The following is a 24,690-nucleotide window of genomic DNA, read 5'->3' on the forward strand; positions in this document are numbered from 1 at the left end:
CCAGGATTCTTTCGGCGGAAACCATGACTGTTAAAAGTGATATCAGAGTGATTTCAATGTATGTTGTGGATGTTACATCTGTGATTTACAGCTGGGGCTGTCCTGCTAGCAGGATTAATCACCCTCCATCAGAAAATGTTCCTGTATTCCTTTATTCCTGTATCACTTTATTTTAAAGAGGTGGGTCAGGGAAGTATGTGTCTCAGCCATGAACTGGAGAGGGATGGGACTGCCATCCCTATGATGGTAGGCAGGGGGAGATATGGTGTTGGGCAAAGGTATACAGTAGAGGGAAGAGGGATAGTTATATCAAAACTCCTGCCCCCTCTGCTTCATCTACTGTGTTTCAGAATTTGGGGATGCTGGTCAACCCCCTGGCCTTGTGGTGGTGGTGTTAAATGCTAGGTCTGTCCAAAATAAAGCATCTGTCATCCATGGTTTGATTGTGGATGAGGGGGTAGACTTGGCATGTATACAGAGATCTGGATGGATGAGCTTGGTGGCTCAGTGCAAACCCAGCTGGGTACTCAGTGCAGCACCATTCCAGGTAAGAGGGGCAGGGAGGGGGAGCTGCAATCATCCATAAAAAATCCAATTTCCTCACCAAGACACCAATCTGCACTGTGTCTAGGTTCGAGAGATGGTTTGTGGCATGGGGCCAGAGAGACAGAACAGAAATGTTGTTAGTGTACCGCCCAACTCCCTAACTGAGCTGGTGGAGGGAGTCTTCGATGTGATGTTGGAGAACCCTTTCACAGTGTTGTTGGGGGACTTTAATCTCCACACTGAGGCTGCCTCAAAAGGGCCAGCTCGGGACTAAATGGCCTCCATGACAACCATGAGGCTGTCTCAATCCATCAGTGGCTTAACACATGTGGCTGGGCATACCCTTGACCTTGTATTTGTCACAGAGAGGATTGGTAATGCTCCATTGATTGGGGGATTCACTGTGATTCCGTTTTCATGGATGGCTACTCCACTCTGCCACAGTGAGGGACTCATTGCAAGGGACCACCCTAGGAGACTTATGGAATGTGGTAGATTCCTGAAGGCTCTGGGGGATTTTCTAGCTGACTTGGTTGGTGCTCCTGTCAAGGCTCTAGTCTCATTGTGGAATGGTGAAATGCATAGAGCAATCAACATGATTGCTCCTGAGTGCCATTGTCGTTGCTGTAGAGCATGTGGGTCACCTTGGTATTCCAGTACTCTGGGTGCAATGAAACGGGAAGGTCAGCAGCTGGAGCACTGGTGGTGTTAATCTCGGTCCAAACCTGACTGAACACGAGTAACGTTGCACCATTGTGCCTACCATGTGGCAGTGGCGGTGGTAAAGAAAGCATATTTCTCCACCCCCATTGTGTCTGCAAGTAGGCCCTCCAAAAGAGCTTTTCCAAGTGGTGAATGGGCCCAGAGAGTGTTGCTTTGACATCCTTGGAGGCGTGCTGTAACAACTTTGGAAGGCACTTTAGGGACAAAATCATTCAGATTCGAACAGAGCTGGATGCCACAGTTAGAGCAAGTCAAATGGAGGTGTCCAGAGCACTGTCTGTTCTACCTGTACAGGATCAGTTTTGATTATTGCAGCCTGAGGATGTGGACAAGCTGCTTAAAAAAGTGTAGCTGACCCTTAACCCCCTTGACCCTTGGCGATCTTTGCTTCTTAGAGCTAACCATGGGGGGTTGACTGGGTAGGTCTAGGAAGTGATTAATGCTTCACTGGAGGAAGGGGAGGTACCATCTGCCTTGAAGGAGGTGGTGGTGCATCCCTTCCTTAAAAATACCTTCCTGGAACCAGAAGTATTAAGCAACTATCGTCCAGAGGCAAATATCCCCTTTTGGGGCAAGGTGCTTGAGAAGGTGATGGTGGTTCATCTTCAAGCATGCTTGGAGGAAACTGATTACTAGGATCCATTCTAATCTAGCTTCAGGCCTGGCCATAACACTGAAATTGCCCTGGTTGCCCTGGTTGATGACATCTGTCAGAAGAGAAATAGGGAGAGTGCAACCCCTCTCCTTGATCTCTTAGTGGCTCTTGATACGGTTGACCACAATATCCTTTGGGAGCATCTCAGGGAGGTGGCAGTTGGGGGCACTTTGCTTTAGTGGTTCTGCTTGTACCTCCAGGGCTACTTCCAAACAGTAGCTATAGGAGGCTACTATTCAGTACCATGGGAGCTGTCCTGTGGTGTTCCGCAGGATTCCATCTTGTTCCATCTTGCTATTTAACATCAATATGAAGCCGTTGAGAGCTGTCATCTGGAGATTTGGAGTGAGGTGTCATCAATACACAGATGACACCCAACTCTATCTTTCCATTCCCTGAATCAGGAGAGGCAGTTGAGATGCTGGACTGGTGCTTGGAGGTGAAGATGGGCTGGATGTGGGCCAATAAAGTGAGGCTGAATCCTGAAAAGAAAGAGGTGTTATGTGTCCAAAGTTCTCATATCTGCATGATGGAGAGATGGCTTGTTCTGGATGGGTTTGCACTCCCCTTGAAAGAGCAGGTCCGCAGCTTGGGGGTGCTCCCAGATCTAACATTGTTACTGGAGGCTCAGTTAGCCTCAGTGGCTAGGAGTACTTTTTTCCAGCTCCAGCTGGTTCACCACTTTTGGACCAATATGACTTGGCCACAGTACTCCATGCTCTGGTAACTTCCAGATTGGATTATTGCAGTGTGGTCTATGTGGGGCTACCCTTGAAGATGACTTGGAAACTTCAACTGACCCAAACTGCAGCAGCCGGATTACTGGATAGGGTTGCTTTTAGATCTCATATAACTCCTGTTTTAAAACAGCTGCATTGGTTGCCAGTTCCTTTCCAGGCTTAATTTTAGGTGCTTACAGCAGTGTTTAAAGCCCTAAATGACTTAGGCCCCAAATGTCTGAATCACTGCCTCCTTCCCTACAGACCCTCTTGGGTGTTGAGATCAGCAGACTGATAGTTCCGCCACCTTCAGAAGCTTGTGGGGGTAGCCCAGGAGAGGGCATTATCTGTGGCAGCCCCAAAGTTGTGGAACTCCCTCCCCACCAAGGTTCGTTTGGCAACCTCACTGTACATCTTTAGGTGAATGCTGAAGATGCATCTCATTACCGTGGCCTTTGACATGTGAAACATATATTTTTAGGACTCACCCTATTTTGTGGTTCTGGTTGTTTTTAATTGTTTTTAATACTATATTTTAAGGTTGTTGTAACCCATCCTGGGGCGTCTGGTTAAAGGACAGGACAGGCAATACTATATAGATATATATGGAGGAGTTTACTGAGTAGTTTGTTCAGCCTTCCCTCTACTGGCTTCCCTCCCCCCTCCACCTTCCTAATCTTAGCTTGCAAAGAGGGGGGAAAGTAACAGCAGGAGAGACTGGTGAGGTGGCCCATCTTTGCATTTCCATTGTGCCCCAGCAATAAAATGGAAACCTTCATTGTGCATTGGGAATAAAAGTTAAAACTACAGATCCCAATTCCCAGGGAATTTGAGAGTGTGGTTGAGGGTAACAGCAGTACTGAAGGCTGGGGTCTGCTATTTGTGAACTAAGTTGAATTAGAGGAGAGTATTTGCATGAAACATTGTCCAAGACACCCACATTACTACTAAAGGAAACTGGCTGATGCACAGGCAGAAAGACAGACCATTATAGTTCATCTTCCGGCTTTAGTTGCCTTTCTGAAAGCTGATGATAATAGTTATTTACCTCATAGAGGTGGTGTGAGGATATAAAAAGATACAGATCACAAAGCAATTTGACTGCTAAAATTGTTATATACATTACCATACAGCCACGAGAGTGGCTGTATACTATAGCCAGCGTGGGTTTTTCACATTCCACAATGTTAAATTAATGTTACCAAATTCTTCCAAGCTACACAGGAAGTGGATTGGACTGTGAAAGACCAACCCAAATTGTGTTTGCATTTTGACAAATTTGTAGGACAGTCCAATATCTCAGAGAGAAGGTCAGATCTCCTGCTCCTCTGGTGCATTCACTATAGCTGCCCAATTTTCCTGCTTTTTAAAGTTTGATAGAAATAGCTGTGGGCTATAGGTATGTTCTTAAACCGCAAGGTTTTTTTTGCCTATTAGTGAATTTACTTGTAGTTATGTTAATACAAGAAGCATTGAGATCAGAATTTCAGATCTATACTCCACAAATTAGGTGTATTTATAAGCTAGGCCTGTTGCATAACAAGAATAACATTGTATTAGAAGTATATCTATAAATTATTTGTGGTTATAGTACAATACTTTGTTATCATAATTGAAACCCAACATGGCTATTAATATTGTATAGCACTTTGAGCATGCAAAATAGTTTACAGCCCTGAGTTCATTAATCACTATAGGGTGATTATGATGAGAAAATTTAAATGACTACAAAGCCATGGGAAACCTCTACCTAAGGCCAACCAATGAATATGGTCCAAAACAGACGTAACAGTGCTCTGGAGAGGGCTGGCTCCCAACATCCCTTCCCTTGTTGGAATTAACTATGGTAAACAGTTAATGTGCACACATGCTGACTGTGATTAACACCAATTAAGTTTCCTTGGAAACTATTATTTGCAAAACCCCTTCAGTGGTTTCAAGTTCTGGATTATAAAGACGGAAACCACAGTTAGCAAGGGTACACATCTAACTCTAAAGCAGAGCTACTGAAGGGAGTCTTGGACTAGTTGTTGGGCCAATGAAGGGGAGGAGGCCATGGGACAGGAGGTTACAGGGCAGATTAAAACACTCCAAAGGCCTGATGCTCCCACTGCTGTTCTCAGACCATGGTTGACAATGGCAAGGAAAGAGAGGGGACAAATTTATTCAGAGACTGGGAAGAGAGGATACGTTTGTCCCTGAGGCTGGTTCTCAAGTTCCAAACCTTGGGTTGCATCTAAAGTTCTCTTCTGCTTAAGGAGAAAGGTCCTGCTGTTGTAGGAAGGGAACCTTTGAATGCAGCCTCCTGAAGCAGGCTCTGGTTTTATACTAACATGGGTGAGCTGTGACACAACACTTTTATTGCTAGCACTTCAGCTACTGGAAAGTATTGTTTTTTCCTTATAATAATAATAATAATAAAATAATAAAATTTTATTTATGAGTCACCTATCTGGCCGAATTAATGGCCACTCTAGGCGACGTACATAACACAGTAAAATACAATATAAAAACCAATGAGGACCACAATCAATAATTGTCGGAAGGCAGAGCTGGGGTCCCAATCCCGGGGAGCTGGATCCCGGAGAGTTGGGAGAAGAGTATTCGCATGGATGGCAGAGGGAAGGGGGAGGAACTTCCCCCCTTTGGAGCGAAGACGAAACAGAGGACCTGCCAGTGATAAGGTCGCTTAGCAACGGGGAGCCTGAGCCCTCCCTGGACATTCTCACGCCTCCCCCTCTTTCAGGCTCAGAGCAAGAGGGGGAAGAGGGAGGGCTGCTCACAGCCGAAAAGCGGGGAGGCAGTTTACCATCAGCCCCTCCCCTAACCCCCATCCTGGAATCGGAAACTTCAGAAGAGGAGGGGGTGATGCTTCCCCCCTCACCGCGCACACGCAGACAGCTGAAAAGACAGGAGAGAAGGGGGGAAGGCGGGCAGTACCTAGGGGCAGTTAAGGAGGCACGAAAAATTGCGCGCCCGTTTGGCCCCTTCTTAAAGAACAGGCGGGAAGAAGTCCCTTGCTCTGTCAACTTTCTCCCAATGCCGCAGGACCTGTATCCCTGTATTGATTCATGAGAAAACGCAGTCTTTGTTTGGACATTACCCTAATAAAACACGAATTAACTACAATCGTTGGTCTGGTTCCTGAGTCACATCCTGGGCCTGACAATAATTAAGCTAAACACCACCCTTCCAGTTAATAACAGCATTAAAAACTAATCTACCCCAAAGATCCCGTATGCCTGCCTGAACAGCCAGGTCTTCAAGGCCCGGCAGAAACCTATCAGGGCGAAGATCGAAAGGAAGGGAATTCCAGAGGGTGGGGGCCATAATCAAAAATGCCCTCTCTCTGGTCCGCACTAGCCTAGCTGTTTTAACTGGTGGGACCGAGAGAAGGTCTTGCGTGGCTGATCTCGTCGGGCGGCATAATTGGTGACGCTGGAGGCGCTCCTTCAGATAAACTGGGCCGAAACCATATAGGGCTTTAAAGGTCAACACCAACACCTTGAATTGGGCCCGGTAAACAACTGGCAGCCAGTGTAGATCTATTAACACCGGAGTAATATGATCACGGCGATGGCTGTTTTTAATCAAACGTGCAGCTGCATTCTGTATCAGCTGTAATTTCCGGACCGTTTTCAAGGGTAACCCCACATAGAGCGCATTACAGTAGTCTAAACGGGAGGAGACCAGGGCATATATCACCCATGGGATCAGGTGGATAGGAAGGTAGGGTTGCAGCCTCCGTATTAGATGTAATTGATACCAAGCTGCCCGGCTCACTGCCGAAATCTGAGCCTCCATGGACAGCTGGGAGTCAAGAATGACCCCAAGGCTGCGGACCTGGTCTTTCAGGGGTAATCTTACCCCATTGAACACCAGGTCAATATCTCCTAACCTTCTCCTGTCTCCCACGAGTAACACCTCGGTCTTATCGGGGTTTAGTTTCAGCCTATTCCTTCCCATCCATCCACTTACGGCTTCCAGGCACTTGGACACGGTGTTCACAGCCAACTCTGGTGAAGATTTAAACGAGAGATAGAGCTGAATGTCATCCGCATATTGGTGACACTGCAGCCCAAATCTCCTGATGATGGCCCCCAGCGGCTTTACATAGATGTTGAATAGCATGGGGGAGAGGATAGAACCCTGTGGGACTCCACAATTAAGAGGCCAAGGGTCTGAAACTTCATCCCCCAATGCCACCCGTTGGTGCCTGTCTGAAAGATAGGAACGGAGCCACTGTAAAACAATGCCCCCTATTCCTAATCCCTCCAGGTGATCTAAAAGGATACCGTGGTCAACGGTATCGAACGCCGCTGAGAGGTCCAGGAGGACAAGGAAGGTATATTCTCCCCTATCCAACGCCCTCCTCATGTCATCCACCAGAGTGACCAAGGCTGTTTCAGTTCCATGTCCAGTCCTGAAGCCCAATTAATGGAGTAGCCACCTCTACATCTTGATAGGTTTAAGTTTATAAGCTCACCCTTCACCAAGAAGTTCCAGGGCGGGTTACATATATAATAAAAATCATATTAAAGCATTACATAAGACAATGTTGTTACAAATGGACCTTGAACTTCCTCATGAGCATAGGTCGCTAGAAATCCAAGTTCCCCTATTAAGAGAGCAACAAGATCTTTTGCTGGAGTTACCCGTCCGTCACCCCCCAGAGCATGTATAATGTTACCCTTAACCCAATGACACATACACAGAAAGTAAAATAAAGAGTGGTTTTATTAAGAGAAGAAACAAGGAAAAATATTGCAGTTTACAATTACAGTTAACAATGAGCAGCTTTCTAACTATTATTCATTCATTCAGCAACACTGGATAGACTAAAGCAAAGAGACTAAACTTATGCACACTTTCACATCAAACTCACCCACACAGAAAGAAAAAGGAAAGAAAGAGGCACAGAAGTTGCATATACCTTTCCTGAAGAGATGCTGCAAGACTAAGGCTGAGAGAGAGACTTTTGTATCTAGCCCAATGAGCCAAAGCTCTGCCCTCATGGGTCCAGCGCTAGATTTTAAAGTTCTCACCCAACTCTGTAGCTCTGAAGCTCTGCCATTGTCCCGAAGAGGCTAGGGTGCGTTGATAAGAAAGGCAGCTGTTGAGCCCTCCAGAAGGAGGAACTGCCAACCCCTTCTCACTCCTCATGTTTTATACCTTTTCCTAACTAAACTGACTCCAATGTAAAGCAAATGTAAAAATCTCCAGGAAGATGTGGACGTGACAAATAAGAACAATGAAAGAATTTAGGATCATCAGTCAAGGAATTTGTTGTTTTTCCAGAAACCATTACTTGAGGAATTCCCAGATAATGACTGCAATCGCCTACCTGTGAACTGCTAATGTTCTGTCTCTTCATTAAGATTATCACAACGGTTATGCAGACCATTTCCTAGTTTGAAAGGAGCTATCCTGTCTCTTCCTAAAGGCTTAGATATGCATAAAATTTCCTAGTTTGAAAGGAGCTATAGAAATGCATAAGATTTCCTAGTTTGAAAGGAGTTATTCTGTCTCCTCCTAAGGCTTAGACTGTCATAAACATTTCCTTTGTTTGAAAGGAGCGCCTATTCTTACTGGGTGACATTCCCCAAATTTCCATAGGAGTCAGGAAGGCTATACCTTTAGGTTTGCAAGATATGTACTCAGAGGTCACAGAGGTGCTGTCCCCCAGGAATCCTTGCTGTTGCCGGCTTTCCAAACTCTGGTTCACTGAGATGAATCAAAGATTAAAAATCCCCAATATTTGATTCTTCATTACAATGTCCCATAAGACAATCATTAAAATGCCATAATAACTAACATTCAGATAGCATAGTTCATCCATAAAACAAGCAGGCTCAGTGCAATGTATAGCTATGCTAGTAGTAGAGAAACTAATTTCTTCCAAACTCCTGTACAAAAGGCGTATCTCCAACAACCTCCAGAAAGATATTAACAATGGTACAAGACATACCACTGGGGATAAGATGTTGTAGAGTCAGGGCATTGCCACATACAAGGCCTTCTTCCTTGCATTCTCCCATTGTATTACCAAGGCCCTCCTAAAGATGGGCATGGCCAAGTTGACATGGGAGATGTTCCTTCCAATATTTAGGCTCCAAACTGATAAGGACTTTGCAAGTTTACATTAATACTTTGAACTGTGTTTGGATACCACCAGGAGAAGTCATCTAAAGGTTTCTGCTGAAATGTCATCAGTGTTGCATATCACCACAAATTAGGCTGAGGATTTTGCTGATGAACGTTTGCCCTTTTGGAGGTAAATTCAATACCAGATTTACTGACTTTACTTTGAGGCAATACATTGGAAAAATAATTTAAAAATTCATTCATCCAGCAGTAAAATATATAGAGAGAGATAGTTTATTGAAGCTATGCTTTTCCCTTTTGAGTAGTCATGACAAGGAGGGTGATAGATTTTATAGTTAATGCTTTCAGATTGTGTTATTTTGAGGATTCAAGCAAACAGCTTTTGTGAATAGATTTTTGAAGATGTTTTCAAATAACTTATGAATTAATGTCTTTATATAACATAATAGAACCTGCCTGCTAAATAAATAGAAATAACATTTTACTTCAAAATCTTCCACTGTCAACATGACAAAAATAATAAGTGTCTCTTTTGAATACTATACGCTGGATATTAAGTCAGTGGAAAATGTTTTTGCTTATCTAAATGATTTAGTCAAAACAGATACTCAGAAAAGTGTTTCATCAGGAAGAGGCATGCAAATCATTCATATGGGATAGAAACTATTTTTATTACAAAGTGCAGGTATTTCCACAACTTAAGTGTACGTGTTTAACTTTAACCCTTCACCCACCCACCCTGTTCAATATTTTGTATTTACAGTATATACCAAATCCCATCAGTTATGGCCCCTTTGTGGTCTAGGTTCAGGATTGGTTCCTGGCCAATCCAGAAACTGAGAACCCACCACAAACTTGAATCATTCACATATTTAGTATCAGTAGCTAATATTTTCTAGTGCTGGACTCAAATGGGAGTTCCATTGCACAAAATCTTTTTCTTTCTGCCAAACTGGATCCCCATTTCAGAATATTTTGCATTAAACAGGGAAATTAATTTCCTTCTTCACAGTGGTAGCTTCTGATGTATAGCAAGGCTTTATTCTCCCCCCACCAAAAGAGAACAGTGGTCTTCCAGAAACTTGTAAAAACTATGTTGTTCCGGACAGCCTTTGGTTGGGACTGATGGGTCAGCCTGACACTGTTCAAAGTTTTTTATCTTTTATTTTTAGCTGTTAAGTTCTTTTATTCTCACTCTTTTATATGGGTATGCTCATATATACATGTATGTATGTTTGTATGTGTATGCATAATTCATCTTACATATTTTAATAGTGTTTTATGCATTTTAATTTACTGTAATGTTTGTGTTTTTATTGTGTATTTTATTATATATGTGTGCTATTTTATTGTAGCTGCCCTGAGTGCCCTATTTTAGGGTAGAAGGGCGGGCTAGAAATATTTTAAATAAATAAATTAATTAAAGGGGACGACACAATAGACAATCCTTACTGCAGAGGTGGGCAACCTGTGGCCTTTCAGATGTTGTTGGACTCTCAATACCGTTCAGCCCCAGTCAGCATGGCCAATGGTCAGGGATGATGGAAGCTGTGGTCCAGCAACATTTGGTGAGCCACATGTTCCCCATCCCTATCGTATTGCTATTGTAACAAGCACTTTGCCAAGAATGGGGTTTCTACCCCCAAGTTGGAAACCGTGCAGGCATAGAAGTGACCATTTATGTGTCAGCAGGAATGTGTCTGTCTCACATCATTATCAGTGGTTCAGTGGTAGCCCTGTGTGTTTCCACTGGCCCGTTCACATGCTTGAAATCCACAGGTACCAAACACCTGTATATTCACTGACTGGACTGGCAGTTGAATCTTACTTCAACAATTATGAAGGAATAGCTTCCTCAACTGCACCTGAGCCACAGGTTAATTTAGGGTGGCCACCCAACAATCTATGCAGCATGCATAGCTCTGTCCTCCAACAGAGGAGAATTTTATTTATTATACCTTTTGTATCCCACCTTTTCTCCAAAGAGCACAAGATGGTGTACAAACATGATTTTTTATCCTCACAACAACCTTGAGTGGTAGGCTAGGCTGAGAGACAGTAACTGGCCCAAGGTCACCCAGTGTGCTTCATGGCCAAGTGGGGATTTGAATCTTGGTCTCCTCAGTCACATCCAGCACTTTAACCACTACACCACACTACAACACTGGAATGGCTTGGGGGGGACCTTAGGAGGAATCCCCAATGAGACCTTGGAGTTGTAGTGGATAGCACGATGAAGATGTCAATCTATGAAAAAGCTGTGAAAAAGACAAATTCCATGCTAGGGATCATTCAAAAGGTATTGAAAATAAAAATGCTGATATATTGTCATACAAATCTATGGTGCGGCTGCATTTGGAATACTGTGTACAGTTCTGGTCGCTTTACCTCAAAAAGAATATTGTAGAACTGGAAAAAGTTCAGAAAAGGGCAGACAAAGTGATAAAGGCGATGGAGCAACTCCCCTAAGAGGAAAGGTTGCAGCATTTGGTGGTTTTTAATTTAGGGAAAAGACAAGTAAGAGGTGACATGATAGAAGTGTATAAAATTATAAAAGTATAAAAAGTGGATAGAGAAAAGTTCTTCTCCCTCTCTCATAACACTAGTATTCTTGGACATCCAATGAAGCTGAATGTTGAAAGATTCAGGAGAAGCAAAAGAAAGTACTTCTTCACACAATGCTTAGTTAAACTATGGAAATCACTCCCACAAGAGGCACTGATGGCCACCAACTAGGATGGATTTAGATTAGACAAATTCATGGAGCAAAGGGCTATCAGTGATGCTGACTATACTCTGCCTTCATAGGTGGAGGCAGTATATTTCCAAATACCAGTTGCTGGAAACCACAGGAGGGGAGAGTACTCTTGCATTCAAGTCCTGCTTGTGGGTTTCCCATGGGCATGTGGTTGGCCGCTGTGAGAACAGGATGCTGGACTAGTTGGGCCACTGGCCTGATCCAACAGGCTCTTCTCATGTTATTGCTGCTGCCCTTCCTGTAGCATCTGCCCCCTGAGGTATAGCCTCACTTTGCTTAATGGTAGGGCTTGTCCTGTCTCTCGGTACACATAAATACTATACACAAATATATCATCCCTTGAAAATAGCCAGAACTTGCTTGTACTGCCTACTTGAGTTGAATAAAATTATTTCATTTCCAGTATAAGAACAGGCTAAAGTATGTGATTATTTTCCCGGCAGCAGCTAAGTCTATTTTTACAAAGCAACATTTTTCTTTGTCAGAGCTTTGGTTAGATAGCCTATTTTTTAATTTATGTATATTTATTTTACAAATGTTGCTGCAGCAAATATGTATTTTAAAAAGAAACTTACTGGTTTGGATTAGGGATGAGAGCCACTTTTTCAGGTTGAACTAGCAGGCTGTTATCTGTTTGAGTACATTCTCTGTCTGCTATCTGTTGCTTTTACCGTTCCGATACCCACCCATTCCCCCACTTCGCCTCTTCCTCTGTCTGCTGTGACTGAGGCCAGTCAGTTTCATGATAGCAAGCTGCTTTCCTTTTGGAAAGGGAAGCCTATTTCAGTGCCCACGCACCCACTCATTCCCTCTCCCTCCCTTCACCTCCTCCTCCTCCTGCATCAGCTGTGACTGCGGCTAGTCACCTTCAGGATTGGAAGCACAGAAGACAGGCTGCTTTCCTTTTGGAAAGGGAAGCATCTTTCAGTGCCCACCCACCCATTTTCTCTCCCTCACCCTCCCTTTGCCTCCTGTTCCTCCTCAGTCTGCTGTGACTGAAGCTGGTTAGGTTCATGCACGTTAGCAAAGACAGGCTGATCAATTTCAAAGATGCAATTATATTGATGCAGGTGTGGTTTTTTTTAAAAAAAGTATCTGGTGTTTTGGAAAAACTGTGGGCACTCAAAGCACTCAGGATCCATTCATAAAGATATCCGCAAAGGATCCATATTCGCAAAATGAATATGCAAATTTTCAGGGAGACCTGTACCATGTTCAATTTTCAACAAAATTCACACCCATCCCTAGTCTGGATTTTAACAATTTCCACTGTAGGAATAAGAGGGAAAAGATTACATGTGATATTAGAGGAAGGGGGAAGAGCAGAATCCTTGTGTTGCTATATTTTCTATAAAATATTAAACACATGGTGAGGAACTTGCAATATAGACGTTAAGGAAGAAACTATGTATGATAACACTTCAGTCTTAGTCTACATCTGGCAGCTGAGTCCAATGAAAAGTACAATTTGGCACAGTTCACACATCACAGTAAAGTAACTCCTCTAGTGTGAGTGGAGCCACAGACCACAGTCCCTAGTTTAGCATTATGTTCAAACCAGGGATTGTGGTTAATAGTAGTAATAACTGGTTAATTTTATTGTTTAACTATAAGCTATAACAAAAACAAAAGAAGCATTCAGAGTCGAGCCATAAATATAGTTATTCATTTTCTGGCTGTGAGCACAAATAAAAGAACATGCAAAGTAACATACTTTTCATTATCTGACAGCAAAAAGCATATGAACTCACTAAGGACACAATCCTGGTAATTACACTGAGCCAAGGGCATTCAGAATGCAGCATATCTGTAGAGCAGGAGGGAGGGTGTCAGTGCAGCTGGGCTGTGCCAGCAGGAATTGCCCACCTGGGCTCATCTGTGGCATAGCCAGGGAACTCAGCCCCCACCTGGACACAACTGAGGCTTGACCAGCCGGCACAAGTCCCAAAAAAGGGGCATTCTGGGAGTGTACCTTACTTACTTATTTACTTACTTACTGGGAGTGGGCATACACGGCATCCTGGCCCTATTCGGCTCCATCCTGCAGCCTCTAGTCCCAGCAGTTGTTATGCTGGAAGCAAGGGTGGTTGAAAGAAAGAAACTTTTTTTTTTACTTCGCCCGAGCTCTGCTAGCACAGCCAGCATGCGCCCCTCCCCAAGGCTCCTTAACGGAGGTAGGATGTAGTGGCCCCCTCTGCTACCTTCCCTTTCACTGGCTCCATTCCTGCCAGCCTCATCCGGGTTGGATTGCTCAGTAGGTGTTACAAAATTCATCCTGAGACTAAACTCAGACAAATATTTTTCATGAGCATCCTTGTAAAGAGGACACTGAGTAATGTAGTAAACAATATAACCATGTTATAAAACAAACAGAAATGCTGTTCCAAGGGTAATTTTATAGTTACTTTTCACTCAAACAAAGCATGATTGGTAAGCTAAGAACAAATCATTTGCACATTCATGCACAAATCATTTGCACATTCATGGTAAACCATTAACTGTGATTTAACATTAACATAAACACTGTAACATAAACATGCCTTTTGTTGTTGTTGTTGAAATCAGTTCAGATTTACAGCATCTTCTGATTGTTTTCCTATTGCTCCCTTATCTTGATCTCTTAGGGTCTCTCAAGCCTAATACAAAATAGGCTTCTGTGTGTTTATTGTGGTTCAGGTTCTTCTGTTGCTAGGTCAAGTTTCCTTTGTGTTCAGGTATTGCCATCATTTTCTTTTTGCTATGTCTTATTTTATTTTATTTAATTTATTATTTAATTTATATCCCACCCTTCCTCTCAGCAGGAGCCCAGGGCGGCAAACAAAAGCAGTAAAACACTTTAAAACATCATAAAAACAGACCTTAAAATACATTAAAACAATACAACTTTAAAAACATTCTTTAAAAAAGCTTTTAAAACATCTTAAATAAAAGGGTTAAAAAACATATTGTTTAGAAAAAATGTTAAAAAAAAAAATTAAAAGTAATTCCAACACAGACGTAGACTGGGATAGGTCTTAACTTAAAAGGCTTGTTGAAAGAGGAAAGTCTTGAATAGGCTCCGAAAAGATAACAGAGATGAAGCCTGCCTAATATTTAAGGGTAGGTAATTCCACAGGATAGGTGTCGCCACACTAAAGGTCCACTTCCTATATTGTGCAGAATGGATGTCCTGATAAGATGGTATCTGCAGGAGGCCCTCACCTGCAGAGCACAGTGATCAACTGGGTATATAAGAGGTAAGACGGTCTTTCAGGTATCCTGGTCCCGACCTGTATAGGGCTTTGTACACCAGAACTAGAACCTTGAACTTGGCCCAGTAGCAAATGGGCAGCCAGTGCAATTATTTCAACAGTGGGGTGACATGTTGGCGATACCCTGCCCCAGTGAGCAGTCTCACTGCTGCATTTTGCACCAGCTGCAACTTCCGGAACATCCTAAAAGGCAGCCCCACATAGAGCACATTATAGTAATCCAGCCTAGAGGTTACCAGTGAGTGGACAACAGTGGTCAGGCTATCCCTGTCCAGAAATGTCTGCAGCTGTCTTATCAGACGAAGCTGGTAGAAGGCACTCCTAGCCATGGAGGTCACCTTATCAGGAGATCTACTTGTTACGTTTTTCAGAGACAAGTTGCTTTTGTTCTCCAAAATTTTAATAGTTAATCACTTTTCCTGCTACTTATATTTGATCTGTTTTTATTGCTTTAAGTGTTCTTAATACTATGTTAAACTTTTTCAATTGAAAGATTGGGGTATAAACATGTACATACATGCAGATGCTAGGTTTTGCTTAGGTACTGGCTTCCTCTGTTATAAATTAACTTCTACTATTCATTTAATTACCTATGCCAAACCATTTTGTCATTACTGATCTAATTCAACCATCTCTTTGGTAATACAATATATTTATATACATATTTTGTTTTAGAATAGATATCAGGAAGTTGGTAATGACTGTAAGTTTATATAAAGAATCATTGTAGATGATACATTACTCTCAAGCCCACCTTTTTAATACAGAGTCAAAATTTCTGCTATTCATTCCCTTGGCTCTGATCATGCTGCTCAGTAATGGAATAACGCTTTATAATTTACATTATTCAGAAATATCTCATTAGTTTATTAATTTATTAAAGGGTTTTATTTAAATACAGATCTAGGTAAGCCTTTACTTTTGTTGTATTTGCTGATTGTTAAATGTTTTGATGACTAACACAACTATATTTCAATATCAGGGCCGGTTCTAAAGGGCGGCTAGGTGGGGCACTTGCTCAAGGGCCCCTGGAGCTACAGGAGCCCCTGAGGGGCCCCTCTGCTCCCCTTCTGTGATCTGCAGCAGAAGCTGCAGATTGTAGGACAGGAGGAGCTTCCAAGCCGCCCGCCATCCCCCCACTTCACCTGTCTTTCTCTCTGCTGTTTTTTGCAGCTGCACGCACTGTGCATGCAGGGTTGCTATCAATCAAGATGGCAGCCGAGGTTTCCCTAAGGGGCTGAAGCCTCTGCCGTCATCTTGGTTGATGGCGGCAGAGGCTTCGGCCCGTTAGGGAAACCTCGGCCGCCATCTTGATTGATGGCAACCCTGTGTGCGCAGTGTGAGCAGCCGCAAAAAACAGCAGAGAGAAAGATAGGTGAAGAGGGGGAATGGCGGGCGGCTCAGAAGTTCCTGTCCTGCGATCCGCGGCTGCTGCCACGGATTGCAGAAGGGGAGCAGAGGGGCCCGGGGCAGGCTGTTTGCCATGGGCCCCGGCATGCCTGGGGCCGGCCCTGTTCAATACTTTACTTAATATTTTACTTTTTATTTCACCTTTCAGCTAAAATTTAACTCTAAAAGCTATCTTATGTTTGTGAGAGAGAGAGAAAGAGAGGGGGAGAGAGAGCGCAAACACACACTGACCCCAGACACCTTTTGTAAACACTGAGAATCTTGGAGAACAGGAGTGTTGAATCAGCAAATGTGTATTGCTCATTCAGTATCAATGGTGCAGGCTCATAGCCTCACTCTCAGCTGCTGCAGGTATCCAAGAGCTCTACAAATAAAAGCTAGGCCCTACTCACCATACAAATAATACAGTAGCTAGGCCCTGCTCATCATTCATAGACAGTAGTGGGACATGTTGCATGTGAATCCCATAACACCCTTGTCAACGGCCATTTGGAAACTGGAACACTTTTTACATTATAATGCAGAGATTGCTGGAATGAGGGATGAGCACACATCTGCTTGTCATTCAGAAAGTAAATTAGACTGCTGTTCCCTCCTCCAGATGCCACCAGCTTCAGAGATTAGTAGAGTGGTGACCAGGGTGTAGTCGTCTGGGATCTTAGCCCCCTTTTTTTTTAGGAGCAGGGTCCCTATGTCTCCAGCATCCTATGAACCAATCAGCATGAAAGGGGAGTGTGTTAGCCACTGAGAAGAGTCTTATGCCATGCTTCCTTGTCCTTTCCTGCTGATTGGAGCCAATCAGAGTGGAAGGAGGCCAGAGAGACTGAGACTCTTCTCAGAAGCTTACTCTCTCCCCTTTCATGCCTTTTTGCTCCTAGGGATGTTGTGGGAGAAGGCATTAACAAGGATCTCATTCTCAACCCAACAGCAAAAAAAAAAAAAGGGGGGGGAGAGGCATGGCTGTGAATCATGAAAGGACCCGGTACTGAATTTGCCACTACACTACTGGTGATGAGCAGGGGTAAGGCTTTTGTAGCGGTGACAGCTCAATTCTGGATCTTCTTCCTGAGGAATGTTCGCATAGTAGCAATCCTACTACATTTTATGCACTAGATTAAAACAATGCTATTTATTTATTTATTTACATTTTCATTGTGCCTTTCTTTTCTTCCATCATGGAACCCAAGGTGGTGAGCATGTGTTTGCCCAGCAACCACCCAACAGGCACTGGCCAGAACCAGATCTACTTAGCTTCAGCAAAGTGGAGGCCTCTTTTACCTTCAGAATATGCCCTGGGACATCTGGTTTAGTTGAATAGTGCCTTGAGTTTTACTACTGCTTTTGCGTTTTAGTGTGGTTCATAATATATTTGTCTATATGGTGCACTTTATTATTGGTTCTCATAACAATAACAATTATTGTGATACTCAGTTTGATGGTATTATTTAAATTATGAAATATTATTTTCTTGAATTTTGTTAATTTGAAAGGTGGGTATATATTCTCCAACTAAATTTGTTCCAGAGAGCGTTTATCTCATTTGATTAACGTAATTGTAATATTTTATATTTTGCATTTCAACTCTAATGAGATATTTACTTATTTTATTATTTTTTCCTCCAGGATGCTTCAATTGCTCACAGATTTCACATTATGCGAGAAAAGCATCCAGAGAAGTTCAATAGCAGGTGAGACACCCCCCCCCCACTCCTTACCTAGCAAGAGTAACTTTTTTCAAATGACAAAAAAGCATGTGCCATGACAAAGAAGTTATGAATTTATTATGAATGAAATAGTTTCACTAGCCAAAACATCAGTAGGTGTTACATTATGGTGTGACCTCATCAGCATTCTTACCACCTTTCATCTCTCTTTGCCTCTCACTGCCCTGGAACAGATCTTTGCATGTTGTCATTGACAAGATTGGCCTGGTTCCTGTGTTTTCTTCTGGAAATGTGGACTTGGATTTTAATTCTTTTTTTATACCTAATAAATGCTAATGCACCAATGCACCATGTGATACAGGTGATCCAACTTGCCATTTAAAGGTGATGGGTGAGATTTGAGGTAGAATTATGAAGCATTCAGGTTCATGAAATAGCTGTGCTTAGCTTCTTCTATATATACAAAAATAGGTGACCACCAAGACATCTAAACAAATGCTGGGCATTTCTGCAATGGCACAAAATCCTTATAAGCAGTAGTGCAGTGGCAAATTCAGAAGTGCAAGGCCCCTTCATGATAGTCACACCTTCCCCCCCCAGTCCTGCCACCTTTCCCACTTTCCCTTATCCCCTTGTCTCTCTTGCTTGCTATGTTGTTTCTGAGTCCACACGCCATTACAACAGCCATCTCTAGGAGCCAATCATCATGAAAGGGGAAGCTGTATGTTAGCTACTGAGAAGAGTCTTCCCAGTGGCTGACTGACCACTTTTCACTCTGATTGGTTCTGATCAGCATGAAAGGGCAAACATTCTTCTCAATGGCTGACACACTCTCTTTTCATGATGATTGGCTCATACATTAGGACCTGGCTGGGACCTGCTTCCAAAAAAGGAAAGGGTCTGTGACACTCTCGCAATTCCAGACAACTATACCCCTGCTTATAAAGAGGGGGGGAAAGATCCAGGTAATGAGACAATGATCAGAAAGGGGAGCAGCAAGAGATGTGTGTCCTTACCAAGCAAAAACATGTACCTTTGTAAGAAAAAGGTACAACATTATCTGTGGGAAGAAGCACCCTGAGGATACAAAGCACAAAGATGACAGGTCCAGTATGCTTTGTGGATTAAGCCCCTTCCTTGTGCCTTTATCAGTAGCAGAATATGCAAAAATGTGCAGATAACATCTAGTCTAGATGAGTCTTCAGGGTTTTTTCCCCTTCTAGTAAAATCAGTTGTTAGCCAATATTCTAACTGAAGTAGGTATCATTCTAAATAACAAACTGTTCTGGCATATAAAATTCTTGACTCTTAAGACCAGCATGATAGAGATGATGATGCCACTGTGCAGAATTTGAAGATCCCTTAGTTGACACTTTGCCATTAGGCATTGCAGAACACTTATTAGACAGCTGCAGCTGTGAATCCTTATATTTTGCTTCCACTCACATACTTGTGTGCTGACAGGAGCCTCTTTCATACTCATCGCAAGAGCAACTGAATGCTGTTCTACAAATATAGCCTTCTTATCATTAGGAAGACTAAAAAAATGTGTAAAATCTGCAAAAATGTTCCTTGTAGGGTATTGGGGGGGGTTTCATGTGAAATGTCTTCCAAAGATTATTTGGAAAAGGAAAAAAATTCTAATAGATACATATATAGTTTATCATTTAATTTTCCCCTTCCTCCCTTGTTTGGAAGAGTGTGTGTGGGAGATATAATTCTATAATGGAAAATATGATCCTAAGAGTGCTTACTTCACATGCTACCTCCTCCTGTTGTCACCACTGCTATGGTGAATGGGACTAGCACTAATGGAAATTCTTTGTGAACTGAAGGATTCTCCTAACATTGATGTTTGTAGGGTTTGATACAGTAAATCAACAGCCAAACACAATGGCAACCTCTAAAGCAGAAGTGGGGAACCTCAGGCCCAGGGGCCAAATGCACTCCCTATCCTCCAGGACTCTCTATCTGGCCTTCAGGACTGTCCTCAGCTCATGCTCCTCTCTCCAGGTCATACTCCTCACTGGCCCTGCTCCCTCCTCTCCTTGAGTGCTTTAGCCTGGCTTGAATGTACTGAGATAGTATCTCTTTGTTGCATTACTTGGGAAACAAGGTTCAAGACACTTCCATTGGTGCCAAATTAGATTACTGCAAAATGTTTTCTGTGGTGTTCCTCTTGAAAAGTGCTTGGAAATCACAACTGGTCCAGAAAGTTTGTGGACAGTCACTAAAGAGAACACATCCAACCCCATGGTTAATCAACCTTGCTGGCTTCCAGTTCATTTTATGGATCACTTTTAAGTGCTGGTGTCAATCTTAAACAATCTGGGACAGTGATATTTGAAGACCCCCTGTCTCCATTTTGGTCTGTCTAGAAGGCACGATCACAGGCCCTGTCCCCAATGCCTTTGTCTTGTGAAGTGACATGGAAGGCTGCTAGGAATAGGACTTTTTCACTGATGCTATCTTCCATTTCTCAACTTTCAAAAGCACATTAAAACCTTCCTTTTTTAGGAGAATCTTGGAGGAGCAGGTAGTCATATTTGCTGATAGTTGCTGCTGCCTGACTCTGCTGCTAACATTTGAAATATTGCAGTGACTCCTTATGGTTGCTTTGTAGGTTGTTAATCTTTTTATTTGCATTGAGTTTTAATTGTTATTTTTATTGTTAACCACCTTGGAGGCCAATAACCAGGTAGAAAGGTAGTATATAAAGACATAAGTGGATATTTTATATTTGAAGAAACTAGATGGAATTTGAAGTAGAGTGAGCGGGTGTAGTTGTAGCAACTGCAGATGAAGCTGGAACTGTGGTGCAATGAGAAACATGTTAACTGCAATCTAGCACTGTCCATATAGGACTGTATATCATAATAAAATGTATTTACAATGGTGCCTCTCCAGAAAGCTTCTCTCAAAAATGATTCTATAACAAGAATGCAGTATAGGGCTAGCTTACATGCCCAAGTGCCTGCAGAGACAAATCGCAGGAGCTATCAAACATTTACCAAATGCTGAATTTCTACACGTTTAATAGTGAATATGGTTTATTAGAGTCTTCTGCATATTTTCAGCAGTTGGCAATTATAATTTATAAAAAGCTCAGCTAATCATATGGTTTCAGCTCAGATTTCTTATCACAATAAATCATATGCCATTAATAACATCTGCTAGCCGTCTCACCTTGAAATTCCATCTATTTTTTAAAGAACCTGATGCTGCTAACATTATCTTAAGGAAATTAATTGCAAAAATATATAGTTCTAGTCCTTACACTATTTGCTGTATAGATACTGAAATAATTTGAGGGGGAAATTACCAAGTCCTCAGATAAGGTTGTTCAAAATAATTGTCAACGTTTAATTTTTGTGAAATTAAGGTAATAAATTACTATGTAAAAGCACTTAAAAAACAGTAGGATTTTGTCTGCCAATGGGGTTCAATCCTGCTAATATTGTGTACAGAGAACAGGGTCCAAAGGCTCTCTGGCCTGGTTCTCACATCATGCTAAGGCAAACCATGGCTTAGTGTGAATGCACAAGAGTATGGACTTAGGAATTTGCAACTGCTTCGCTCTTCCATGGTTGTTTTGCTGCTATGCCACGTTGAGCTAAGCAGCAGTTTGGCATAGTGTGTCATCTGAACCCAGGCTTATGGTTTGGGTCTCCTGAACAAATCATAAGCTGTAAATCATAGGACAAACATTGATTACAGCTTGTGGTTAGTCTAGGGAGAAGCCATGAGCTTGGGTTTGGATACATACTAATTCATCCTATGGCTTAGCTCAGTATAGTGGAGCAGCAAATCAACCAGGGAGAAGTGAATCAGCTCAGATCTCTCCTCTAGAAGTCTGAACGCTTGTGCATGTGTGCTGAGCCAAGGTTTTGCTTAACATGATGTGTGAATCAGGCCTCTATTATAGATGAGCACTCCCATCTAGGAAAGGATCTTCTGATCCTCACGCTTAGACATCCAGAAGATTGCATGGGCACAAATTTCTTCTGATTTAAAACTGTTGTTATGATGAAGAAACTCCTCAAATTTAAATGCATTTTCTTTTAACTAATTTCTGTTTCTTGAGTGTGACTTGTTTCTAAGACAGCAGGCAGTGTATGAAAGTAAATTTTTGCATTTTGATTGGTATATGCTTGTATTCCTACATAGCTGATTTTTATGGTCTTGACATTTTCTGTCAGTCAGTGTAATTATGGCCCTGTTTGGTGCCAATCATAGATCATGCTTAAAACCTGCAGTCCTAGAGAATATGTGTCCAGGATTTTATAGTGTTTCTAGCAGGATACAGTAAATGGCAGAGAATATATGCCCCTGTTGTTGTTCTATCACACTAATCAGCAGAAAGCAGAGACTTCCCTTCTTTCCATGAAACCATTGTAGGCCATGACTTTGACAGGAAAGTATCAACCATTATTTGCTTCCATATGTTTCACCTAATGCTGATTCAGTTGAGTGCATGAGTTGCCATGAGACAAGTTCAACTTGGATTAAGCTTTTGGCATGTCAAGTAATTCTGATCAACATTTTGTTGTTGTTGGTTTGTAGTAGCATAACAAAATCAGTCTTGTACATGTGATGGATCATGAACACATTTTGAGCTCTGACTCCAGAAGGTGATGTTGTCTACTTCCATTGATTTTTTAAATACATAGCTAGCTGTTTGGTTTTGTTAAAGTATTTTTTAAAAAACAGCTGTGGTAGGTATCTGTCATCCTAATACCATAGGCCATTATTTAGCTTTGCAAAGAAGTGCAAGAGGTGAATATAGCCCACACGTTTGTGCACCAGTTAGCTAAGCCCCCATAATGTTTAAATAGTCCTGAGAATATAAATAGCATGCAGGTATGTGCTTATCCTTTCCAAAGCACTCATATATTCTCAGCCATCAGTACAGTTTAATACCAGCTTAAATTTGTGATGTAGTTCCAGACTCAGTTTAGGAGTTATTTATGAAATATAAGAAGTTACAGAAAATTAAATTTATAGCTTTAATCTATTCTTCCTTGGGGGAATTATGATGCTTCTTAATCTCTAGAACAGGACCAAGTTATGTGTCAGTGACTGCCTTTCAGTGTCCCCTTGAAATAATAGATATCAGCTTGACAGGGCTCTGCTGTCAGCATAGGAGAATCACAGTCTGCACCACAGGCTGACAAATCCAGACACTCTTTAATGTTAAGCATCTTTCCCTGCTGAGTTGAAAAATTGCCCAGCACACACACTGCAAGTACAAACTGTTGATTCATAACAGATCCATATGCTATAGGCCAATGTCAATAAAATCTAATTTTCTTCAAAAGATGGCAGGCAGGCAACATGTTTTCATTACTTGGATTGCTTTGTGTACTTCAGTGTCCCTCCCCCCCCACCCCCACCCAGGATGTTGTACTGTCAACTATGTATTTTTTTATTCACTAAATCAATGGCCATTCGGTAGCCATTTGTTTTTAAGCCCAACTCAAGCACTGAAAAGTGGCATTTGATAATCTGGAATAAGAAGTAACAGCTCAGACAACTGTACAGAAATAAGTTGTTTTAATTCTCTTTCCAATGACCTTTACCTGTATCACCACCTATGGTTAAATTGGTGATGTTAAAGAGGGAACCATCTAATGAACCTACTCAGAGAAATCATGAGGCTTGAGAAAACCCATTACTGACACTGTACACTTATCAGCAACTTAATTAGTCTGCTCTCTCACACAAAAGTAACTCTTGTCACTTGTAGTAGGAGTCATACCGGTTGGTTTCTCTTCTTAAAACCCAAGACGTTACAGGTTACCCAGACCAATTGTGCATTCAGTGGACCATAGGTGGTTATCTTATGTAGGCACTGTATTACCAGTGATTCAGTACTGCCATGCAAACCCGCAAAAAACGGGTGCACTCCAACCCTTATTTGTTACTGGCCATGGATGTGTTTGAGACCACCCTCACTAGGGGTTGCCAGTCACTAGACTGCATTCCAGGGATTGGGAGGAAACTGAAAGGGGGTTGAATAGATGTGTGCAGTAGTCATACACAGATTTATCAACAAACATGTAGTTGCAGCACCCAGAACAACTCTATGAAGCCAACCTGCTTGACCCCTTTTAGCTCTAATCCAGTCCCTATACATTGGTGGGGTGATCCCTTTTCACACACACCCACACTCCTGCAGCACACATTCCTACCAGCTGCAGCCACTGCAGACAGAGCAGGAACAATCGGCATATGTGGGCCTTACTGAGTCCTACCAGCTGAATGCCCTGTAGTAAATCACAGATGGCCTTTGTTTCCCCATATCTACTGCACCTGACAGCTAATTGTGTGTATTGACAGTACTCTATATTCACCCCCTAGGGCAGGTGTGGGGAACCTTTGATCTTTCAGATGTTGCTGAGCTACAACTTCCATCATCTCCAGCAAGCATGGCTAATAGCCAGTGATGATGGGAGTTGTAGTTAAGCAACATCTAGAGGGCCAGAGGTTCCTATATCTGCTCGGGAGTCCTTTGTGCTGAATCTCCCCATATGGGGTCCATGAGCTATTTCTCTTGACATTTTCAGTTGTACGAAAGCCATAGACAAACTGGATGTTACACCAACAGAGGCCTTCCATTAGACATGTTGCTTAAATCCTTAGTTCTGGGCTTGTAAATATAAATTTCAGGGGCTTGTAATCGTTGCTTCAAATATGAGGTGAGTATTAATACTCCCACTTCTTCTCTTGCTCAGATTTTAATCTAATTTAGAGAAGAATTCCTTTCCAGCTTTCCTCCCACACACTTATTTTTGTGCCGCCGCTCCAGTGATGAGAATAGTGATGGCATATCCCACCCCCTGCCACACTGGACATAATG

At 42.4% G+C, this 24,690-nt stretch overlaps 1 protein-coding gene across 4 annotated transcripts in view; it reads left to right on the forward strand.

Moving 5' to 3' along the window:
* DGKB (diacylglycerol kinase beta) overlaps positions 1 to 24,690 on the forward strand; it is a 430,346-nt gene that overhangs the window by 226,722 nt on the left and 178,934 nt on the right. For all 4 annotated transcript variants that reach the window (XM_061585671.1, XM_061585674.1, XM_061585672.1 and 1 more), the window contains exon 20: positions 17,791 to 17,855. In XM_061585671.1, the coding sequence (XP_061441655.1) occupies positions 17,791 to 17,855 (65 nt within the window). The remainder of the gene's footprint in view (positions 1 to 17,790; positions 17,856 to 24,690) is intronic.

The sequence above is a fragment of the Rhineura floridana genome, chromosome 10 (genome assembly GCF_030035675.1).
Source record: "Rhineura floridana isolate rRhiFlo1 chromosome 10, rRhiFlo1.hap2, whole genome shotgun sequence".
In the NCBI taxonomy this organism is placed as follows: domain Eukaryota; kingdom Metazoa; phylum Chordata; class Lepidosauria; order Squamata; family Rhineuridae; genus Rhineura; species Rhineura floridana.